Source organism: Protopterus annectens, chromosome 3.part0 (assembly GCF_019279795.1).
Source record: "Protopterus annectens isolate FY-2018-M chromosome 3.part0, PAN1.0, whole genome shotgun sequence".
Classification (NCBI taxonomy): Eukaryota; Metazoa; Chordata; order Ceratodontiformes; family Protopteridae; genus Protopterus; species Protopterus annectens.
The window spans coordinates 1,600,804,095-1,600,827,862 of record NC_056731.1 but is presented as its reverse complement, the minus strand read 5'-3'; the positions used below and the strand labels follow the sequence as shown (position 1 = coordinate 1,600,827,862).

Below are 23,768 nucleotides of genomic sequence, written 5' to 3'. Positions count from 1 at the left end.
TTTGCCAAAAGTGGTAGCTATAGATCCATGTGGTTTTGTGGAGGGTAGGCAAACATTTGACAAAATTAATAGAAGAATAATAATGATCCAAAGGGAAGGAGAATGTAAGATTACCTCTGTTTTTTGTGGTTGTTCATATAGAGAAGGAATTCAACAGAGTAAGCTGGGATTCTGAGTAGGGCACAGAAGCATTTACATTCCCTGTTACAGGTAAGCAAAGGATTTTTAACTTTATTATTGTAAGGGCCATGGGAGCCAGTCATGTCTCAGATTAGAAGTATCACTGTGGAACCCTTTTCTTTTGCACATTTCTAGTTACCAGTGCCACGTTAGCTTCCATGGTGAAGCAAAGGTATTCTTCTTGTCTGACCGCTAGAGAGCAAAGTTGCTTGCTAGATAATTTTCCAGCAGGTTAGGTTTGGTTAAAGAAAGAAAGAAGCCTGAAGGCAATTCATTCCAGATCGGTACTTTATTCAGTGCAGTTAGGCAGATGAGCACTTTCTGAGACCGTGTTCAACTAAGCTGTAATTTATCATAAACAATGTAAAGTGGCAGTAATGGAATTTAGGACTGCCCCTTCGTCCTTAACCCTTAAAGTGCTGGTATAATGCCCAAAATATTAAAAATAACATAAAGAAAATCATGTCTTGCTTTATTAACTTATCAAACCTAGTAGAATGGGTCATTATTGTTACGTATAAATTGTTTATAAGACTTGAGCAGTATAGTATAGTAGTCATCAGTTTTTAAGTCCATCTGGATACTTGGGAATTATATGCGTATTAAAAAAACACATTTGCCAATATTTCATTTTCAATAAATAAGTTGTAAAAGCAGCATGTTTTTCAGTGAGGCCTATAGTAAACATTAAAAAGCCCTTTTGTTACAGAGGTGCTTCAGCAGATCTGCCTGTCTGTATAGGAGGGTTTATTCGAGGGAATGATAGCAAACCCATCAAAACACAAAACAAAAATAAACATGTAAAGGCAAACAAAAAAAAAAAAAACACCAAATACTTAAGACCAAAACATTATATTGGAAATAGTCTCTCTAGGTTTACCAAAAAAGGCCTTAAAGCCAAGCTGTGTCTGCATTTAAATAAAAAGCTTCTCAGTATTGTAGGAGCCTGGTGCCAAGATTGAACCAGAAGGGTTATTAGGACAGAGTGAAAACAAATCAGCTATGTCTTAAAAGTAAGACATTTAACGTTTGGTAGGTGTAGGTCTAAACATAACCCTTTGAGTTTAAGCTGATTAGTCTGTCCAGGCTGTGCCAAAAGGAAGAGACATTGTGTATTCTTGGAAAACCCCTGAAAAATCACTCAATGTGAGTGTAAAATTGAAGCTTCCATGTGCCTTGGTCCTTTGGAAAAAATCAACTGTGGTTTCCCCTGAACATCCAAATTGGATTCCTGCAAAGCCTGTTTGGATATGCTGCCAGCCGGATCCTCAGTGACCTCTTAACATGGCCGTGGCACAGCTAGACAAGATTCTGGGTTTGTAATGACCTCTGGAGAAACACTTGGCAGAGGCTGGACAGCAGAAGACTCCATTCATACCTTTTTCACCTTCTTCCCTAATGGCTGACCCTCAGGGCAGGAGATTCATTCCATTGTATCTTTAGGGAGAAGCTTAAGATACTGGTTCTCAAGATACATGGAAAGAGGAGAAAGTCTACTGCGAAGTGTTTTCAGGACAAATGTCTGACAAATTGAACAAGACGTATGAGAAGCTCCTAGGCAAAAAAAGTGCTTATCGTATTGATCTTTATGGGGCATCTGTCTCCCACGCTAGCATTACCCTTCCTGGATGACATTAACCTCAAGGAACACAAAAAAACGAGAAAAAACAAAAATCCAACAGGGACTTATCTGCAACTGCTAGAAGTCAGCAAACAGGCATAGGTAGTCACTAGAGAATGAAAATGCATTGGACTGGCAGAAAACAGACGCAGATAAACAGATCAAAGGTGAAAAGATGCATTCAGAATGGCAGCAAATAAGTTCTGATTACAGTACGCCGGAACATCACTTTTACACCCTACGCTGCACAAAGAGGGTTTGGGTGATGTTTGACATACCTTAAAGTAACAGTAGTCTGTGTTAGACTGGCCGGACGTCAGGCTTCCACAGCAGGGAATCCCATGTGTTAAGATTACTGCAGCAGTGAATGTAAGGACATCCATATATTCTGCATCTGTTATGCTGAGAAGTGCATATATAGATGTAGCAGAGGATTTCTTGCTTTTTTCCTGCTCCCTGAAATATGATATAATATTGGTTCACCAAGAAATGTGGTAAACTATTCACCCCTTTTATGACCCTCTGCCTCTGGAGACATCACCAACTTATTGCTGTTTTTGTCTATTCCACTGGAGTGTAACACCATGTTTTAGAAAGTATTTGAAAGTAATGACCTTCTTTCAACTTTGTCCCTACCACAAAAAAGTCCAGAGCCTGTAGTTACAGTAGCACAGAAAAGCTTTATATGATCTGCTCAGTTGTAGACATAAGCCATTAGGACAATCATATCTGCACATTTATCTTCTAGAAGATCATGACAGAACAAGCCTGCTACTGTAACATCAGTCCTTGTACCTTGCATCCTGATTCTATCCAGCTTACAGTTCCAGGAGATTTGCTATTTGAAGGATTTGCATTATATTTTGGAAGCTTCTCCAAGTCATCTTCTTGTGTCATACTCTTTGAAGCAAATAATATTTTCCAATAGACAAAAGGTATTGTATCATTTTGTTTGACTAGGCATTCTTGGTGATACTTATCGGAGACTGAAGTTGGCAGTTTTTGGAGCATACCTGTAATGTGTGAAGCCGCGGTGGTACACTGGTAGCATTGTTGCCTCACAGCATGAGGTTCTCCTGTTCGATTCTCTGCTGGAGTGCCTTCTGTGTGGAGTCTGCATGTCCTCCCCGCGGTCGAGTGGCCTCTGAAAAAGACATGCATGAATGGGTGTGCCTTCGCTGAAGGTTGGGCGTCGGGCTGGCAACTCGGCACCATAAAAATCTACTGCCAATCATTAGCGGACCGGAATTCCGCTGTGGCGACCTCTAACCAGGAAAAGCCGAAAAGACAAACAAAAAAAAACCTGGTAGTAATGTGTGCAAAGCTAATTTTGATCTGAAAAGCTAATGAAGGTACAGAACATGGAGTTGGGTGTTTTTTTTTTTTTATTTTTTCAAAAGCTTAGGCCTTACACGTGGACCACCATGTTGATACTTGTTTCTGGTTATAACATTGATAATGGGTAAGCTTTTAAACAGTTATGGAAATAGGTTTACTATCAAAATGTGGAAATGCAGTTTGACAAAAATGGGTTGGTCGAACATGTGTTCTACTAACGCCCGTAATGTCAAACTGAAAATAAACGACTCCATATTAGCGAAAGTGAGTACACATTTGCTAATATGAAGTTGATGGTTTGAATTGAGATCACGGTACTGTTCAGATCGGGAAATGTTCCCTTTCCTCAGTGTATTGCAATCTCAAGAGTTAGTATATATAATATGCAGGGGGTGTGGGGGGGCAGGGAGGCTTGCCCCCTGCAAAAATGTTACTGGTAACACATACTTTCGACATTGGAACTTCCGGGGTTTGAATGTCAATTCTGTGGTTACCATTTCTAACATTTTGGTAATTCGATATTACCAAATTCAGTTGAACAAATCAATCATTTTGTGGAAAAATGTTTTGATTTTCCACATTTTGACAGTAAACTATGGAAATATCACATGTTCATTGGGAGTAATTAGAGCTCTCTCCAATGTCCAGATTTTCACTTCTTGTTCTTAGTCTGCTCCTCATAAAATTTTATTTTTCTGGCGAATTTTTGACAAATCATTGAGGATTAAAATCAGAAAATATTGACAGATGTTTGAGTTTGATTTCATACCCTTCAGAAAATTCATGTTAATGCAAAAAGCTGTTATCAAGTTTCAACATTTTTAAGAGGAATATTTAAAAATTGTCCTATTTTTGGGCCTTTGTCTCCCCATTATTTATGGCTTTGTCCAGATTTCATGCTTTGAGAGGTGTGCTGGTTGCTGTCACCTTTGCAATGGGAAAAAAAAGTAATCCTTTGGACGGACTTGTTTTTTTCCCCAAGGACAAAGTTCTAATTTCACTCCATCAAAGTTTCTTTGATGGATATTCTCATTTTCAGTTTAGTCATATGTTTCATCTCTGTTTTATTGACCATTTCTAGAGATTATAGCATAAATATGTGGGTTTTGTATGCACATTACTGTAAACTTATGCTTGGGATTAAGCCTGTCAGATATTTATACTACTACTTTACTTGGCTGTTGAACAACATTCCGACTAACTTTACAGAAGCTGACATTCTGACGTTAGAACTATAAAGTATGCTAAAATGGGCAACATTGGCTATGCAGATGTAACAGAGGTGGTTATATGTTTTGTTAAATCACAGAAATAGCAATGGCAGTCATCCGTTTCGGAACACACAGTTAAATATTTTGTCTCCTGATTTTCCTGTAGCTACAAATCATCCAACATTAGATTCAGCCTTCGTATGTTTTTCACACAGGAGTAATGATTCTTTATATATGTAATCTTCTTAATGAAGTGTGTCCGACTTATTAATGTCTTTATTTTAGTATGGATTACATACTGAACACGCACATTCAAGTACAGAATGCCCTATAGAGTTATAGACTACCATCAAAACTTTGAATTTCATGTCTCTGGCAGTTAGATGTCTTTGCAGTTTTCTGCTTCCTCTACAATGTCATCTTGTATGTGGTAGCTTGCCTAACATGTCATTTCTTTTTAACTTGGTTATTAGAATAACATTTATCTTGGACCATTCATAGAGTGAGTACAATACAATATTTTGCTGAATACGTAATATGACATTTGTTTTAACTTAACACTTACTATAATACTGATTATCTTAGATCATTTTTGCAGTGTATTCAGCTCTTCCTCCAGCATTATCTCCCTTAACTATCCAGATTTTTGCAGAATTCCAGATTTTTGCCTTATGTTATTGGTCTTTTCCTCATAAAATATGTGGTTTTCTGGAAAATGACTGAGGATTGAAGTCGCTAAGTAATGGCATACATTTGAGTTTCAAACTTCATGTTTTTCCAAAAATGCATACTAATACAAATCCTCTTATTCTATCAGCTAAGTTTATAAGAGCAATATTTAAAATCTGTCCAGATTTTTGGATCTTTGCCCCCCACCCCATTGGGTTGATGGGTATGCCCAGCATGTTAGTCTTCCTTTGAATTTATCTAACCGTCAGATTATATCTTGTCTGCATACTTAACTAATGTTGTTTGTTTCATGTTATTTCTTTTTCTGTGTGTATGTTTTAATAGTTAGTGGGGGGGGGGTTGAATTTTTTGTCTTTTCACTTGTGTTTTCTTATGCTTTCTCTTGACTTTATCTGCCATTTATTTGATCTCTGCTATGTTTCTGAGCATCCTCTGTGTTGTCTTGGCTGGGCTTTGCTCCCTGTTAGATATGTTTTTCTAGTTACGTTATTGTAGTTAGTGCTGTGCCTTGTATCTTTTCTGTTTGAATTCCTTTGTCTGTTTATGATTTGTTTCTCCTCTTGCAAGGTCTTCCTTGCATGTGGCTTGCTTTGCATTGCAATTTGGTCCTTTCTAGGTCTTAATACCTTGTTTGACCTTAGTGCGATTGGTTTGTAGATTGTGTGCATTTAATACCTGTCTTAGCTCGAAAATTGGAATTTCATTTTTGGTTATCTTGATGACTACAGTCTCATGTCTGCAGTTTGTCTTTCTAAATTATTTTTGTAGTTGTGCTAGAATCCAACAGAAATGCCCTTCAGCTCTAAGTTGTCAGCAGCAGTAGGGAGGTGCTGTACTTTTATACTGCTACATGGTCATCTCATTCAGAAAGTAGTCTGCTATTTATGTTCAGTAGTGTATTTTTGTATGTTAAGTACTTTATAAAATCTGTTTATCTGTGGGTTGGCTAGAAGCATGTATAAGTTTTTGTCTCTATGAATAGTTTAGTCTGTGGGTTGGCCAGAAGTCCATATAGTATGATTTTTGTGTGTGTGTGTGTTGGCATCCAGAAAATAATGTATAATGTGCAGTATATTATTATGTGAATAGTAACAAATACTGTTTCATCTGTCTTTAATTCTGGAACACTGCTTTTATGCTGCACAGTGGCTGTGGTACATGGATTTGCAGCTCTGCAAATGTATATCAGAATATCACCCAGAGAGTGGCTTGAAGACGAGTTGGTCATACCACCAGAGGGACAGATGTTCATATGTATTGCTGTGCTCTGTGATTTGTGGTCTGAATCCTATTCTTTAGCACAGATCTAAGGGATATTTACCAACCAGCTTGTACAGAAGTTCCTCTGTTGATATTTTTGTGCCTGAAGAGCAGGTATAGTATGTGTACCATATCTGGAACTATACATAGGGATGAGTAACCTTCATTTTTTCCCATAATCAACTGAGAGGCAGTTCTGGATGCTACTTATGAAAATAGTACTTCATATTATTTGAAGTCGATGTTCATTTGTTTGCTGACACTATAATTTTATTTTAATTGTTGCAGGAGTCATATTTTATCAGGAGTTCCATGGAGCATCATTGCTGAATATTTTCATGTTTCTGTTTGGGTAAGTGTTAAAACCAAAAGCGCAATTAAATATTCTTAACCCAGAAGCTGCATTTTTACCCACGTTTCTAGTGTTCTAAGGGCAGATGTGTTCCATAACCAGAAGTTAACCATTTTGAGAATCTGTTGTCTAAAGATGTTGTGGATATTACATTATAGAAGCACAACAAGCTGGTTCTTCTGTTTTTGCTGCTGGCATTAACAGTTGATTGTGTTTGGTCACAGTTTCACAAGCGATATTATTGACCAGGACTGGAGCCCCAAATAATATGTAAGGAAGTTGGCTTTAAGTGCACATGGAAAATGTACACTTTTGCCTCAGGCTGTGACCTGTACCTGCCAGCTCAAACAAGATTCACATTGTACTACTGAAAAATGGAGACAAAAACAAAGTTATCACCTCACTCTTAATTCAATGCTTTTTTTAGCCAAGTCTAGTCAGTTACACAAACTTGGAAAGTAAGGTACTCTGAACGGAAAAAGCAAACTTGTAAACATAAAAATAATAAAAAACAGTCACCCGAGAAAAAATCGATGGTCTTCCACTTTTAATATGCCAACAAACACAGAAATACCAAACGACTAAGCACTTTCACCAGGCTACAAACCACTGGCTTCTTCAGAGTAGAAGACTTCAGACTCTGAAGAAGTCAGTGGTTTGTAGCCTGGTGAAAGCGCTTAGTCGTTTGGTATTTCTGTGTTTGTTGGCGTATTAAAAGTGGAAGACCAACAAACTTTTCTCTGGTGACTGTTTTTTATTATTTTTATAGTTACACAAACTTGCTTAGACTATTTTATATTCACACACAGTGTTATGGTAGCACTCTGCCACCAGCCAGACCTGATAACATGTCAAGGGTTTCATTTAATAAACACATTTATATTGAGAAAACTACAACACATTAAATAGCAGCACCTGTAACAAAGTAGTTGGCAATCTGGAAGCCAGATATACCACCAGTTAATAATTCATCAGCTTTGGGGGATTACCCTTATTAGAAAACAACCAGCCACAGACTTTTGGAATTGAATAATGAAGTTCTCTGTATAAAACAAATAAAATTAGGCAGTGCACTTTAAAAGTAAGTATTCTTGCAAATATACTATGCACAATGCAGTACAAAATGAAAGATTTAAACAGATGGCATGAAAATGATTTCTGGCCCTAGTACTACTACCACCACTACATGAAGGTTTACTGCAGTACTGATGTATGAACCTAATATGTCTAATAATAATTTAGCATTTGTGGAACAATCACAGGAAGAATTTATACACAATGAGTTCAATGCCTGTGGCCAACAGATTTGTCTGTTTCTATCCCATAAAGGCTGTAGTACACTTATCAAGAGCAAGCAAATAGACTGCATATCCGACTGACAACTTGAATAGTTGGGATGAACTGAATTGTCATTCCATAATGATGCCAGAGTTTCCTGTATTTGAAACCAGAACTAGTCTCTGGTTGTGTGTTTGTGCTGGCACATCTTTAAGCTTGACCCCTTGTTATCTAAATGTCAGTCTTACAGTGTGGAGCCCATTGCAGCCTGAAGTTAGTGTTATATACTATTTAAAGACTTGTGCTTATTGGGTATATCTGAAGCTAAGCCTACTCTGTGTGCAGCCGTGATGGCCAGTGGTCTTTCTGCACTAGCTCAGACATCCCTCCCTCTTAAAGTTGCAGTCTATTCTCCCAGGACTCCTTATCTTCCTCCTTTGACCTCCTTTTTAGGTTCAAAGCCCAGCACTTCAATTACCCCAGTTCCAGCTGCTACAGTGCCGACAGAAGCTCCTTCTTCGGTACCTGAATTGATTCTGATGTCTTCGGCTCCCTTGGAACTGATAGACTCTCTGGGCCATAGTTCGACTTTCGGTTTGGAGGACTCCAGTATGGTACTGATTGTATGTTTGGGGCCGTCCTTGGCTGTTGGACCCCTGGCAGTTTCAGACTTTTACCCAGCTCCTGTTTTGAAGGACAGTTCTTCGGAGTGGGTGTGGCTCTGGTTCCAAGATTGTCTTTCTTGGTTCCGGGTTCCCATCTCTTGTTGGGTGGGTCTGTCTTCCAGATCATGGAGAGAGCATTAGCCACAGAAGCCTCTCAGCTGGCCCCTTCTACTTCATAGTGTCACATATTTTTACCTTCTGGACCGCAGCTGTCACCATCTCTCACGTCGGGACAGCAGGCACCAAAACTGCAAGGTATCCCTGTTCAGTGCCCCTCTTCTTCTGTGTCTTCCTTAGAGATTCCCACTAAGGAACCACCCTGTAAGAAGACTTGCAAGAGGAAACATCTAGATTCTCCAGAAGAATCTTTAAAGGAAGAAGTAGACTATGATAAAGGGGAGGGTTCCCCTGTGATCAGCCCCTGAAGGTGTCTCATTTGGAGACATCCTGGAAATCTTAAAACAGAGGGGTGATTAGAAGTCCACAGACCCATCCTCAGAGGAATCTGTGTTCTTGCAGGCTTTCAGTGCTCACCCATCTATTTCCTGGGTGAACCCACCCGCTGACGACCTTATTAAGCTTATCGCACAGCAGGCATGGAAGGCTCCTGATTCCATAGAGCTAATTCCCCGGAGGCTATACAAACTCTTATCAGCTCCAGAAGACCAACCACATTGGAGAAAGGGTTTAGCAGTAGATGCCATGGTGGTGGCGGCAGCCACCAAAAAGGACCATGCTGAGGAGAAGTTCCACTGTCCACCCTCCTAACAGACAGTCTCAGACGATGGACAAGTTTGGGAAATGGGTCTTTGCATCATCAACTTTCCCTCTTAGGTCCTTGAATTTCATGGCACACTTTACTATACTTCAAAGGGATCTGATAAAGGAGCTATTGGATACCCTCACCGGGGCTGTCTCTGTCGAGGTGTGGGATAAAGTTGACTCTCAGCTTGCCACCCTGGAGTCTATATTGAACTCGTCCATGCAACTCATTGCTCAAGGTGTTGAAGGAACGTTTAGGGCAGCAGGTTCAGGCATTGTCATAAGGCACCACGCCTGGATGCACTTGTTTGACTTCATGGAATCTTTCAAGTCTTCCTTTGTCAATGCTCCTATTGACAGATCTTCGTTGTTTGGTCCCAAAGTCAGAGAGACCCTACCCAGGTGTGAAAAAGATGAAAAGACCCTTTCTGCCTTGGGCATTCATTTCTCTACTCTTCAGAGATCCTACTGTAGGAATCAGAGGAGTTGAAAAATGTCCCAATGACGTTTTCAACACACACGTGGCAAATACTCCCCTCGGGGCAGAGGGGGGAGTTCAAGTGGAAGACACCCTCCCCCTGGCAGAGGAGGTCCATGAAATCTGGGCTCCAGAGATTCCTTCTTTGGGCATCTCTAGCAGTGATCCTGAAAGGAGGTCAGATTGCTTACCTCTGGAACCAGTCGGAGGAAGATTTTCACTGCACCAGACAGCCTGGCTGGTGATAACTTCGGATACTTGGGTGCAGAGAGTTGTCACCAGAGATTACCAAATTCCCTTTACTCTCTTAACAGAGACCCCCAAAAAGAGTCCCCGATGTTCCACCCAGTCAGAGTGATTAAGCAGCCATAGGGATTCAGATGCTGATAGAAAAAAAGAGTCACCCAAGAAATCCCACCAGACCAAAGAGGATCTGGATTTTACTTAAGATTATTTTTTTGACAAAAAAGACAGGGGACTGGAGACCAGTTTTAGATCTCAGCCTTCTGAACAATTTTGTTCAGCAAACAAAATTCTGGATGGTCACGGTTGAGTCTATCCTTCCCTTTCTAGAGGAGAAATATTGGATGTGCTCTATAGCCCTTCAGGATGCATATTACCACATAAAGATGGACAAATGCTCCAAAAGGTTCCTCTGCTTCTGGCTGTGAGAAAGTCCTTTCCAATTCAGAGTGCTGCCCGTCTCACCACAGCTCCCAGGGTGTTCACCAAATGCATGGCAGCAGTAACGGTTCACTTGAGGCTATGTGGATTCTGAGTGGTTCCGTACCTGGACGACTGGCTCCTCACCACCCCAACCAGGCGTTTACTGCTTCAAACCACAGACTTCATATTGAACTTTTTCCAGTCTTTGGGAATTACAATCAACAGAGAGATGTCACAATTGACTCCAGCACAAGACCTAGAATTTATAGGAGCATGCCTCAATACAGTTTCTTGGGTAGCCTATCTCCCTCTGCACAGATTACAAAAATTAAGGTTGCAAGTAAAATTAATCATTTCTAAAAACAAGGTTCCTGCTTTTCTTGTTCTGCAAGCTCTGAGATATATGGCAGCCACCATAACTTTAGTATCCATCGTAGGGTATCACATGAGGTTGCTTTGATTGTTCTTAGTGATGCAGTGGTCGATACTGACACAGCCAGTGTCTTACCTGATATTAATAAGTCATTGCATGAAGGATCTATCCTGGTGATGAAGTCATTGGAAAATCTATGGGGCCGCACCTTCACTCCTTCTCCCCCCACCGCTGTAGTGACCACAGACTCTTCCCAGATCAGGTGAGGGGGGGCATTGTCTGGGAAGAACAGTTCAAGGCCAATTTGCACATCATTGTCCTAGAATTAAGGGCGGTGCTTGTAGCGTTGCAAGCCTTTCAGTCTGTCCTTCCTTTGGGGATGGTTCCAATTCAATCAGACAACATGTCAGTAGTCTAGTGCATCAAAAAACAAGGTGGAACCAGATCCTACCCTCTGTTGGGAAGCTCTCGGGATATGGCAATGGGCTATCTCTTCCAGTCACTTTCCAATAGCAACACATATTTCAGGCAGCTCCAGCGTTATAGCAGACAAACTGAGCAGATGCATCCTCCTGCCTCACGAATGGTCTCTCAATCCCAAGGTGGCGATAAAAAGTTTTCATTGCTGGGGCCAGCCATGCTGTGATCTTTTTGCCTCCCCAATAAACAACAAAAGTAGCAGCTGCTTTGCCCTAATTCCCCCGCAGGTGGAGTCCCCAAGAGATGCACTTCTCCATGATTTGCCCCCAGGACTACTTTATGCCTTTCCCCCAATCCCTCTCATTCGCCTATTCTTGAAGAAAGACCAAAGATTGAGAAGCAAAGTGATCCTCATTGCACCTTATTGACCTCATCAAGTCTGATTCCTCTTCCTTTGACCTCACCTGATTCACCATCCTTGATTTCTGGACCCAGTTCCAAACCTGCCTCACCCACAGGGATTGGTGCATCCCAACTTTCATAATCTCAAGCTGACAGCTTGGTATCTCCAATTCCTTTAATTGTAATGCAGTGCAAATTACCTTTCCCAGTACAAAAAATAATTTTGGCTTCTCATAAACTATCCACCAGGAAACTTTATCTTAGTAAATAGAACAGATTCCCAACCTGGGCCCATACGAATGTTTTGGATCCCTTCTCAGCCCCAGTTGACAAGGTCTTGGAATTTTTGGCTTCCCTTTTTGAACTAGGAGCTTCTGCTTTCACCATCAAAGTCCAATTAGCAGCCATTTCCAATTTCCACAATGGGTTTGATGATCATACCTTGATTTTCCATCGTTTATATAAAACCTTTCTTAAAGCCACCTTATGTCTAAACCCCATTCAAGGATCCTGCAGCTCCATGGGATTTGACCTTAGTATTACAATCCTTAGTCCTTCAGCCCTTTGAGCCAGCAGCTACTTATGATCTCAATTTCCTGTCATGGAAAACTCTTTTTCTGGTGGCCATTACTTCTGCCAGGAGAGTTTCTGAATTGCAGGCCTTTTGTGTGAAACACCCTTACATGATTTTTCATAATGATCAGAGTGTCATTAAGAACCAATCCTTCCTTTCTACCTAAAGTGGTCTCATAATCTAATATTAACCAGGATATAGATTTGCCAGTCTTCTTTCCAACATTTTCAAGTAAAGGTGAATACTACTTGCATTTGCTGGATGTTCACAGACAGTTATGTTTCTGTCTGGACAGAACCAAATCTTTTAGAAAATCAGATAAATTTGTATCCTTTTCAGGTTCAACTTTGGGTAAACCAATCTAAAAAGTTACCTTATCAAAATGGCTTAGGGATTGTGTTGCTTTCATTTACAATCATAACCTCAAGTTGCCTGCGCCTGTTAAAGCGCATTCCACCAGATCTGTATCCACTTCAGTTGTTTTCCATTCAGGCTTCCACAGAAGAAATATGTGCAGCTGCAATGTGCGCCATTTCACATACCTTTATCCCTCATTACAAATTGGATATGGCCTCCAGGGGAAGAGCATCCTTTGGCTCTGTGGTGCTTAGGAATATCCTTCCTTAGGGCCACCCAGGACCTAAAGTAGCTGGGGACTCTGTCCCACTCATCAAGAATTAATGAAGATTGACAACATCAGATAAAGAAGTTATGTTCTTACCATAATGTTTCATCTGTTCATTCATTCTTGGCATCCCACCCTCCTATCCACTCCTAAGGACTTCTGGAGGTTTTTGCATCTCTTTTGGGAGGTTTTTAGGTTTCCACTTAGACAGGGCTTCTGTTATCCTTCTATACTTTGGCTGCAAACTCGATCTGAGGTGATGGAGAGAGGGGCATTATGAGTAGAGTCTTAGCTCGAGAGTTTATTTGGCTGGAGCGAGCTGTATATTGGCCGATCGAGTTTCAAGGGATCGGAACAGAGTCCCATTCATCAAGAATGAATGAAGATCGACAGCACAGATGGAACATTATGGTAAGAACATAACTTCTTTTTAGCAGCTGTCTTCATAGTGTGCTTATATTTCCATGGCTTTAACGCAGGAGTCTGACCCCTGTGAATTTTGGAGCATTGTATGGTATGTGTTATGGTATGGTATGTCATGTCATGTTTTTACCCCCTGTTGAGAGGATATCTTTACCCAACACTTTTTTATGCTACATATCATTCTAACCCCATTTGGAAACGTTATTGTTCTCTTAATACTGTTTGTAAGAGGATGGGTGCATCTAGTCACACCTTCCTAGATAAAGTGGGATTGTCTCAAATGGTGTACTGCCTCCCTTACAAGTCATATTTATGGAAAATACAATTTGCAGATAAATTAATCAGAAATGTGTATCCTAAGGAACACAAATTTCATCTTAATAGTGACTCAGTTTGTGCAGGAGATAGTTATTTTAAAATTGTCCATTTTTGCATAATCTAAGCTTGGTGGGATTTATCTCCTCCATATTAAGATTTGTCACAGAAAAAGCTGCTCAGTGACCATTTTGTTTGTTTGGACAGTGTCTAAAGATGACAACAGTGTCATTCCTTTGGAGAATCACTGTTGTCATTGCAAACCAACAGTGCCCAGAATTTCCTGTGATTTACATAAGGGTGTAGACTTTAATGGCAGCTAAGGACTACTTGAGCCACACAGTGTACCCATTTTTCTTTACTTAGTTGCAGATCCTGCTTACCTATTAACTGATTTTTAGTACATCTCATAATAATTCCCCATGTGTGTTTCTGTTCTGTGCATTTTCTTCAGTATTTTAATGTTTACACTTTTTCTGAGGTCTATTCTGTTCATTCACCACCCTGTGCAAAAGTCTCACCTGAACTATCCACACTGCATCTTCATAGTATGATCTCTGTTCTTGTAAATTATTTTTATGAAATATGGTAACTTCTTGGACTCTGTGGAGCCATATGATGAAATATAGTCTTTTTCTAATGTCTGATTTTGACCATGCAATGTTGTTGCTTTTTAATGAATTGTGGCTATCCAGCCTGTATCTTTTAAATGTTAGGTCTGCAGAGCTAAACACCGTACTATAGACAAGGTCTTCGGTTACTTTGATCCTGTATGCCCTTTTTATTTTTTTTAGCCAGTGTTGTATATATGCTACTACCTTAAGATCAAAGTTGCTCAACCACGTTATGTACGTTCAAGTTCACATATGCAGTTCCTAAATCTGTTAAACCATTGAAATGTTAACTGTACTGTAGATGCCAGATCACATCTAAGAACTGGTCTGGGTTTGTTGTCCTTGGAAGTTGTGCACAGCGATAAATTTAGTTGTGCCAGTACTTCAGCATAGCCTATTGAAACAAAGGTGCAGAAAGCTGGAGACCTGCTTCACCACATTGAGGAGGGTCCCTTGTATGATCCTGGGTTAGGATCAGATAGGGAGGAGGTAGTGTGTGATTTGAAGGTCATGCATCATCCAAACTCTTTTAGTCCAAAGTATTTTCTTGCAGTGGCCTCTAGCACTTACATGGTACTTGCTCTCCTACACTTTGCAAGAGATTAAGCTCATGCCTTTCACCATCTGATGATTATAGGAGCCAGGAGAGTTAGCTCCCCCGGAACCACCTATGAGGATGGGTTTCAGCAGCTCCTTTCCAGCCTTGCATATCCAAAGCATTGCAGCAGTCTGTCAGTTCATATATGTAAGTTCTTAAGCTCTCCATTGAAGGATTAGTGCTTCAGCACATACTAGGGAGTCCTGCTGTTCGCAGTCCTCACTGTAATCCCAACTTTATATAGAAGGAAAAGAAATTTAAAAAACATTCAAGCTGTGCATAGATTTTTGAATCTTTAATCAAGTCTTTCTAATGTTGTTGTTTCCATCAGACAGAATAGCTAAATCTTGAGTGTGTATTTATCCAATCCTCTAGCCATTTATAAATCTTTCATCCATGTTCCATTTCTTAATAACTTTGTGAATTTTTCCAGTCTGTCCAACTGCCTTGATCCTGACTGTGCAGACATGAATAGTGATACGTTCTCAGCTGAATCTGATTTTCCATCCAATTCATCATTGAACTCTTCTGACGTGCATCCCTTAACTCCTCAGGCTCTGTATCTTTCTGTTCCACATGCGTACAGGCCATTTGTTAATTTTGTTGATAAACCTGCCTGGATAATGAAAAGTAACCCTTCTACCATTCCAGTAGACTTTCAGCACTGATGAGAGAGAGAGTGTGGTGGCCCACCACTGGACCAGTAATCAAGAAGCTTCAATCTTCCACACTGACACCAGTGGGGGAATGTGCGCTGGAGGATAATAGGTACATAACACAGTATTTCCAGATGCAGCTCTCTGCATCAAGTGCAATTTCCCTTGAGTACACAGAGACCACAGTCAGTCTGCAGCTGGTTTCTCCCTCTTTCCCCAGATCCCCAATAAGACTTCCCACTGGCACAACTATAGAGCTGAGATCTCAGCTGAGTGGCCAAGCCAAGACCTTCGGCAACCTCTCTAACCAGGGCTTTGTGTCCCTGCCCAAGTAGCTGACACACACACACACACACACACACACACACACACACACACACACACACACACACACTCTGAGGTTTTTTGATTTGCACACACACACACATACACGCATATACATATAAAGGCTGGCACAGGTTTACTCACTATGCCCCCTTTTGTCCAGACTATAAGGTAGTTATCACTGCCACCAGCCAACTCCTTTTCAGCTACTTTAAGGCCCTTAAAGGGTGTCCAGTCTCTTACTGTGTAATATTAATATTAATACAAATGGTAGTTTGACCAAGAGCCAAGGCTATTAGGAGTGGCCTACACAGTGTCACCAAATAAATATGCAAGTACTTTCAAAACTTAAATATCTCTAGACAGATCAGCCACAATGAAAGGTTTAAATATATTTAATAATAAATAATACAAGAAAAAGAAAATACTCAGTATATATTCACAGTGACATTAGAGTTCAAAATCACAGATAATATTTAAAACAACATTGCAGGACAGTCTCAAATACATAAAGAAAAATATCTGAAATAAGCTTTGCTATTTTCCTGACTATAGCCAAGAGAATTGTACTGTTCCCTAGAAACTTACTTCATCAAAGCAAGACAGATACGGTGAATAGTTCTTGTCAGGTCCAATACAGAATACTCTGTCTCTGTAAGAGAGTTCTCAAATTAACATCTCCAATATTACTGTCGCGATAGCTTGCAGAATGACATAATTTCCTGGCATCTGATTCTACCCCAGGTGAAACCCCCACTGCTGGAATCTGGCAGTATTTAGCATCTGCCTGTGAAAATACATAGACCTCAGATTTTTGGCAGATGTTGGAAGTCATAAAACAATTGCATTCCTTCATACTTTCAGACGTAGTAATTAATTCTCTCCAAAGACAATAGAGAAAGCTCCCTAGTACAGACATTATTTCTCTGGCCTAGCCTATAAAGTAATTTAATGTCAGCTATTTTCCTGAAGAACCTCTTGTATTCCAGTTTCCACTGTTAAAATATACACATTTAAACAGGAGCAATAGTGCTTGTACATTTCTGTTCTCTTCCAGCAGGGCACACTGTGGTTACATTTTAAGCACAGGCACTTTATAAAATACCTTTTTAACACGCGTCTCTACAGACCAGTTTGATATACACGTGACATACAGTTCTAATACAGTTGTAACACAAGCATCCTGTATAAATCATGTTGATATTCACAAATTACATATAATTATTTACAAAATTCCAGATAGCTGTGTTGGCAGTATCTCCCTTTGTCCCAGTTTAAATTTTATTGTTTTCTTTTTTACACACACAAATTAATTACATAAAAAGCACTCTGGGTTTTGGTGTCACTTCTAAAAATCATCCTCTACAAACACTGGTCCTGTGCCATAGCTGGCACATTGTCCACAGTAAACCAGGATATGAAGCGCAGTGCAAAAACAAACTTTTAAACAAAACAAGCACTGTGAAGAGGACGGACTGCACCGGACAACCTTGCTTCCACAAACAGCTTTATTATATGTAGACAGTAACCAAATCACACGTATTTCGTCACTTGAATTAGACTTCATCAGACAAATAAAAACATAACAAACAACCATTTATATATGCTGACCTATTGTTTAAAATACCCAATAAGAATCTAGCAATCCTCATAAAATATGAATGAATGTGCGCATGCACTGAATACAAATGTTAAATGTATGTGACGTTGAACAGATCAAAATAAAATATTACAATTCACAGATATAAAATATAGAATGTGTATATGAATATATATACCACTTGTACAATAACAAATTATGTCATAAAGCCAATATTATATATATATATATATATATATATATATATATGAAGCAACTTCGTGGCTACACTAGTTTGAAAATAGAGACTTATTTGTATTGAAAATCACCAACTGTACTCCCATCTAGTGGTCAAAACTGGATGTGCATTGAATTTCCATCCTAAGTTTTGTTCTCTGTTAAAAGGATAGTATATGAAAAAATGATAATAGATGTGTATGTAGGAATCTATGAAGTATAAAAAATATATATATATATATCTATATATATATATATGAAAATAGATAATATTATATATAATGTGCATATTCTAAATATGTGAATAAATATTATTGTGAATAAGTTAGATATATACACAAATATAAAAATCACATACATTTAACATTTGTATTCAGTGCATGCGCACATTCATTCATATTTTATGAGGATTGCTAGATTCTTATTGGGTATTTTAAACAATAGGTCAGCATATATAAATGGTTGGTTGTTATGTTTTTATTTGTCTGATGATGTCTAATTCAAGTGACGAAATATGTGTGATTTGGTTACTGCCTACGTATAATAAAGCTGTTTGTGGAAGCAAGGTTGTCCGGTGCAGTCCGTCCTCTTCACAGTGCTTGTTTTGTTTAAAACATTGTCCACAGTGCTTACTCTTTTTGGTGATAGTGTAAAATACTATCCCTCCCTGAACAAACCCCACCAAATGTCCATCCTAATGTTAAGTATGCGTGCCCCTATTTTTGTGTGAGTGACTCTTAATGAATATGTATTCCTTATGTGATTACTACACAGAACATAGATAATATTTATACATTCCTTATGTGATTACTACACAGAGAATAGATGATATTTATAAAGCAAGTCATGTTTGACTGAAGCAATAAAGAACATTGTGCTTTCAAGGCTTACCATTGTAATTTTTAAATGTTATTGTAATTCATTTAAAAAGTTAGTACAACAGGTTTTTCATTAACATGCATTTCCTGAGCAATAAGAAGTATGAAACTCTAATTTCTGGCATTATTAACTGACTGTAGTCCATAGTAATTTACCAGAAAATCAAAAATATTACAAGGGACAGGACAAAAATATGAGGCAAAATCAGGGATGTTTTGCAAAAAAAAAAAGGTCAGTTGAGAGGTGTGCCCTGAAGTCTTACTGTTTGTTCGACATCAGCACTTCTGTTGAAAACCTGTGCATGACATGGCTGCAACACGGCCAATATCACTGAAGTGAAACAAATGTTTAAATTTGCAAACTTATACTGTCATTTTTTTTATTTGGAAGTTAGCCTCTGACATTTTTATGAGGCAGTTGTCAAAATGTAAGGCTAGTCCCTCAAGAATGCTAGGTAAACAGTACAACTATTTTAGTTTGGTTGTAGGTATCCATTGTCTTCAACATTTCACCTGACTTGGGAGCCTTGCTTTATAAATATTTATTAGCTAATGGAGTTGACATTCATAAGCACCTATTTTGCTCAGCTTGCAAATCCATTACTTGAAGGCACCCTATCAGGATTAGTTTGTGTATGACATAATGGATTTGCGTAAGTCACACCACTGTTTTATAAACCTTGCCTTCTAGCTTCATAGGTTCATTGGAGTTTACTAGGCTAATAGCCCAAGAGCCCTTACAAGCCTAGCTATATTTAACATGAGTTTCCCAATTTTCAATAGCTAGGTGAATGGAGTTCATAGTGCTATGAGTCTATGCAATTGTATCTAGTACCTCTTTCTATGAAGGACATGGGCATCACCTCAGGAGTAAATTTACAATTACCCATCCATTGATCTGTGTTGCACTTGAAGAAGATCAGGGAAGCGCTTTGCTCCATGTGAATGGGAAGCTTGTTCCAGAGAAGGGTTAGTCTATCAGAGATGTATCTCTCTCTCCAACATGATTTATTCATGTCATAGGCTAGGTTAAGATCCCTGGAATGAGTGGCCCTCATGGAGTTTGATTTACAAATGTATAACATTTCCATCAGGGTCAGATTGGATGCTGCCCTGTAGGCCAGACACAGATCACCCCTTAGTAATTTGTAGACAGAATACAGTGATAAGGCTTTTCACCTTTCCATGTAGAACTTATTTTTTTGTACCTCGTATCTTCCTGGTGAGAAACCTCTGGGGTCACTCAAGCTGTTGCAGATGCTGAGATACATGCAGAAGGGTGCATTGTACTCAATTTATTTGTCTAATCAAGGTCAAGTACAATGGAATTATAATGTCCTTTATCTGGATGCCATGCCCTTACTTTTGAGTTGTGCCACATAGAAGGATTTCCTCACCACTGTGGACACGTGGTGGTCACAGTTCAGATTACTATCAGTGTAACTACCTAGATCACATACCACTGGGTATACTCTTATGGGGGTGCTGAGTGTATTGCAATTAGTTGGGGTACTTGCTTTCCTAAAGGGAATAATTATGCATTGTTTGCATTTAGTTTAACTATATGGCTCTGGCACCAATCATCTGTCTGCATTAATCCTTTCTGTAGTATATCAGTATCATTCAGGGATTTTATGATTACCCCCAATTTCCAGTCGTCTGTGAACTTGGTCATCTGAAGGGCATCTATGTCTGCCATGACTTCTGAGAAATTCTGAACAGGAGAGGGCCTAGCAAAGAACCCTGTGGGTACACCACTGGTGACTGTTCTCTTGCTAGAGGTGAATTCACCCACTTTGATGGTATGTGTCCCATCAGTGAGCCACTTGGCTACCCACCTGGTGACATAGGCGTTTATGCCCAGTTGAGAGTCTTTTGCTATAATACCTGAGTGGGGAATTGTGTCAAATGCCTTGGCCAGGTCAAGGTAGGTGGTATGCACAGTCTTTTCCTCATCTGTGGTCTTGGTGATCTTCTCAAAGAAGTCAACCAGATTTAACAGACACGATCTACCCTTAATGAGTGAGAACTGGATTGGGTCCAGAGTCTAGAGATTACCCGTGTCCTTGTTAAGGTCCATGATGTTTCTTTCTGTGGCCTTACAGATGAGGCTAGTCAGGCTTATGGGTCTATAATTCACTGAGTCAGTTAATGGTCCCTCTTTGTGCAGAGGGATGACTGTTTCTGTCTTCCATTCTGCTGGAAAATAGTCTGTCAGCAAACTGAGGTTAAACAGGAATCAAAGTGGGTCCACTAGGTCATGTTTTAGGTTATGTAATAGGCAACCTAGGATGTTGTCAGGGCCCACTGATGCCATGTTTTAGCCTTAGTGCAGAGATGACCTGCTTTCTTGAGATAATAGGCTGAGAAATGGTGGCAGAAATACTTTGGGGATGACCGGTGGGGACGGGGGGGGGGGTGAAGTTTGATCCAAATCTGTTGGCTAGTAGGTTGGTTATTTCCTCCAGTTGAGTATGGGTGATGCCATCCACAACTAGCTTTGCACATAGCTAGATATTCCTCTTAAGATTTCAGATGTAGTTGAAAAATGCCTTGTGATTTTCCTTGGCTAGGGAGTGTATTTTTGATTCATAATTTGCTTTTGAGGACTTGACTAGATCTCTGATGTGTTCATCTTCTGCTGAGTCTGTTTTCACTTATATTTGGACTATTTGGACATTAGTTTGTTTCTTTTCTTGTATAGTCTGTTTATACCAGGAGTACACCAAGGTGGCTTGTTTTTTCAGAAAGACCTGGATTTAATCCAGTCTGGTACTGCCAATTTATATACAACTACTTAAGTGGCTAAACAGGGCATTGATGTATGCCTCTGCATAGGATTCTGTGTTTTCTGGGTTGGGGGTTCTTTGAAATTTCTTATGCCATCGCATAGTAGGAGGTAATTTGTCTTGGCGAAATTCTTCAGCTTCCTTGGCATTCTTCTGTTACACACTACCCTTGACACTCAGTGCCAGTTAGCTGCAGTTCCCTGATTCTGGCTTTGACCTCCTCATTCTGACTTCCCTTCTCATCAACCACCACTCACAGATACTTGAAGCTGTTTTCCTTCTATCTCAGTTTTCAGCATCTTGTTTCCCACATTTGCTGCCATGACAATTGTCTTGTCTGTACTCCGTTTCACCCCATGTGCCTTAAGCTTTGCATTGCATTCCTCTATTTCTTGTTCAGAGACTGCTTGTACTGCCACACAAAAAAAGCATACCAGCCAACAAAAATACCTCAGATTTACATTCAGCCAAAACCTCCCCTTTGGCAATCTTACAGAATTTCAAACAAAGTCCTGGCACAACTGAAAGCTTCATTTAAAGTATTCAATCTCCTTAACATCATAGCTAGATGTACCATTGCCATAAATCTTCTTATCCCAAGAGTTGATGCTCTACCCATCATTGCATTCTTCTTTGGGCACAAATGTGGGGTGTGTGCTCAGTAATGTTCTATAGTTAACACAGAGCACATATACATTCCAAGTAGGGATAGGCTTATCAACTCTAGGAAATATTCAAATTGTAACAGTAAAGGAGTAATATACTTAGCCCTGTGTAAGTTTTGTAATGCCTTTTATGTAGGAAAGACAGAATGAATGCTTAAAAAGAATTACGAGCATCTTTGTAATATAAAAAGAAAATATGAAAGAACTGCTCTCTTTAAACATGCTTTAGTATGTAGGAATGCATCCTTCACATTTTTTTAGAAGAGGTTCCCCAGGACCCTAAGGGTGGTCCTTGGGAAACCAAGATAGAATACAGGGAAGTCTACTGGTAATTGGTGCTGGAAGCAAAGAGGGGACCCCCTGTGTTGAATGAGCCCCCTGTGTTGAATGAGAATGCTTCTTTAGTTCCACTGCTTAAGTTAAGAGCAGCCAGATTATGACTTCCCTAGTTCACAATTATGTAGTTATAAAGGATTGGGCTTTAGGATGGTTTCCCCACTGGGATGGATGTCATGGTAATTATTTCTTATAACTTTTGCATATTCGTATATTATTATTGTAAACCCATGTTATTTGTCTTTGTATGTTTCACAATTTTGTTTATATATTCACATGACTAAGGATAAATATACATTTTTAAGTACATTTTCAACATAGACAATGGATTGTTACCCTATCATTTAAGCAGTGTTTGTTATAAGGGAAAAACAGACTGATAAAAAAAAATCATCTATATAGTTTTTATATAAGGCACAGTTTTTTACCCACAGTGGCATTATTTTTATCTTTTTTATAGCATTTTTATAGCAAGTATTTTTATTGCATGTATTTTCACATCATGTATTTATATTTTACATTGATGAAGGTTCTGAATAATAAAAGATTGTACTTTTAATATACCTGTGAGTGGACTTGAGTGTACTATTGGCACCTTGACAGAGCATATATTGCTTTTTAGTTTGTGTTTTTTGTCGTCCTTGTGTGCTGGTTTCATCTCCAAGTTTTGCTTGTTTTATTGTGAGTTTGTGAAAGGGAGGATTACAAAGTACAAGCTGGCTTCCAAATCAAGGAAACCAAACAGGCATCTGAGTCTAGAGGTGTACAAAAGGTACTGGGTGAGCTTACCCAGTTAGTGTATGTGCTGTCTCAAACCTTGTCTAGGACAGGGATTTATTTATTTATTCCACATTCAAGACCCTGCTCCAGTCCTGTTCTACCTAAGAGTACCCCCGCCCTCACCCCTCATAGCTTCAGCCTACGTACTCCCTCTTCCATCATCCTTCTTCCTTAATTTCCACTTAACACCAGCCTTCCTATTTCTCCACTACCTATACCTCTTACATACAGTTTTTGCGTTGTTTAATTTTTGTATTAACTCTTGCTTGATTTTGGTATTTAATAATGCACATATTAACTTCTGTTGATTTTTGCTTTTCATGTCTGCACATTCAGCTTTGTTGATTTTTGCATTACTTCTTGCTTGATTCTGGTATTTAGTAATGTATGTATTAACTTCTGTTGATTTTTGCTTTTTATGTCTGTACATGGAGCTTTTCTCCCTGGGCCTCCATTGAAAAGGGCTCATCTCAGCCCAATGGGCTCTCCCGGTTAACAAACTGAAAATAAATAAAAATAAATAAGTAAATTTGGTACTCCTAGTGTGTTTTCCTTGCAGACCAAGGGTCGGAATATACCCAGGGATGATGACAGAGTGGTGGTGAGTTCAGTACCAAAGGAAAAGCTGCATTTATGAAAAGGTGACTGTACTGTAACCTCTTAAAATGAACAGAGTTGT

General features: G+C 39.4%; 1 protein-coding gene across 1 annotated transcript in view; it reads left to right on the top strand.

Moving 5' to 3' along the window:
- The window catches only part of NIPAL2 (NIPA like domain containing 2), a 1,611,812-nt gene that overhangs the window by 1,478,483 nt on the left and 109,561 nt on the right, over positions 1–23,768 (top strand). Inside the window, exon 9 of the mRNA XM_044065637.1 lies at positions 6,589–6,652. Coding sequence (XP_043921572.1) covers positions 6,589–6,652 — 64 coding nt within the window. The remainder of the gene's footprint in view (positions 1–6,588; positions 6,653–23,768) is intronic.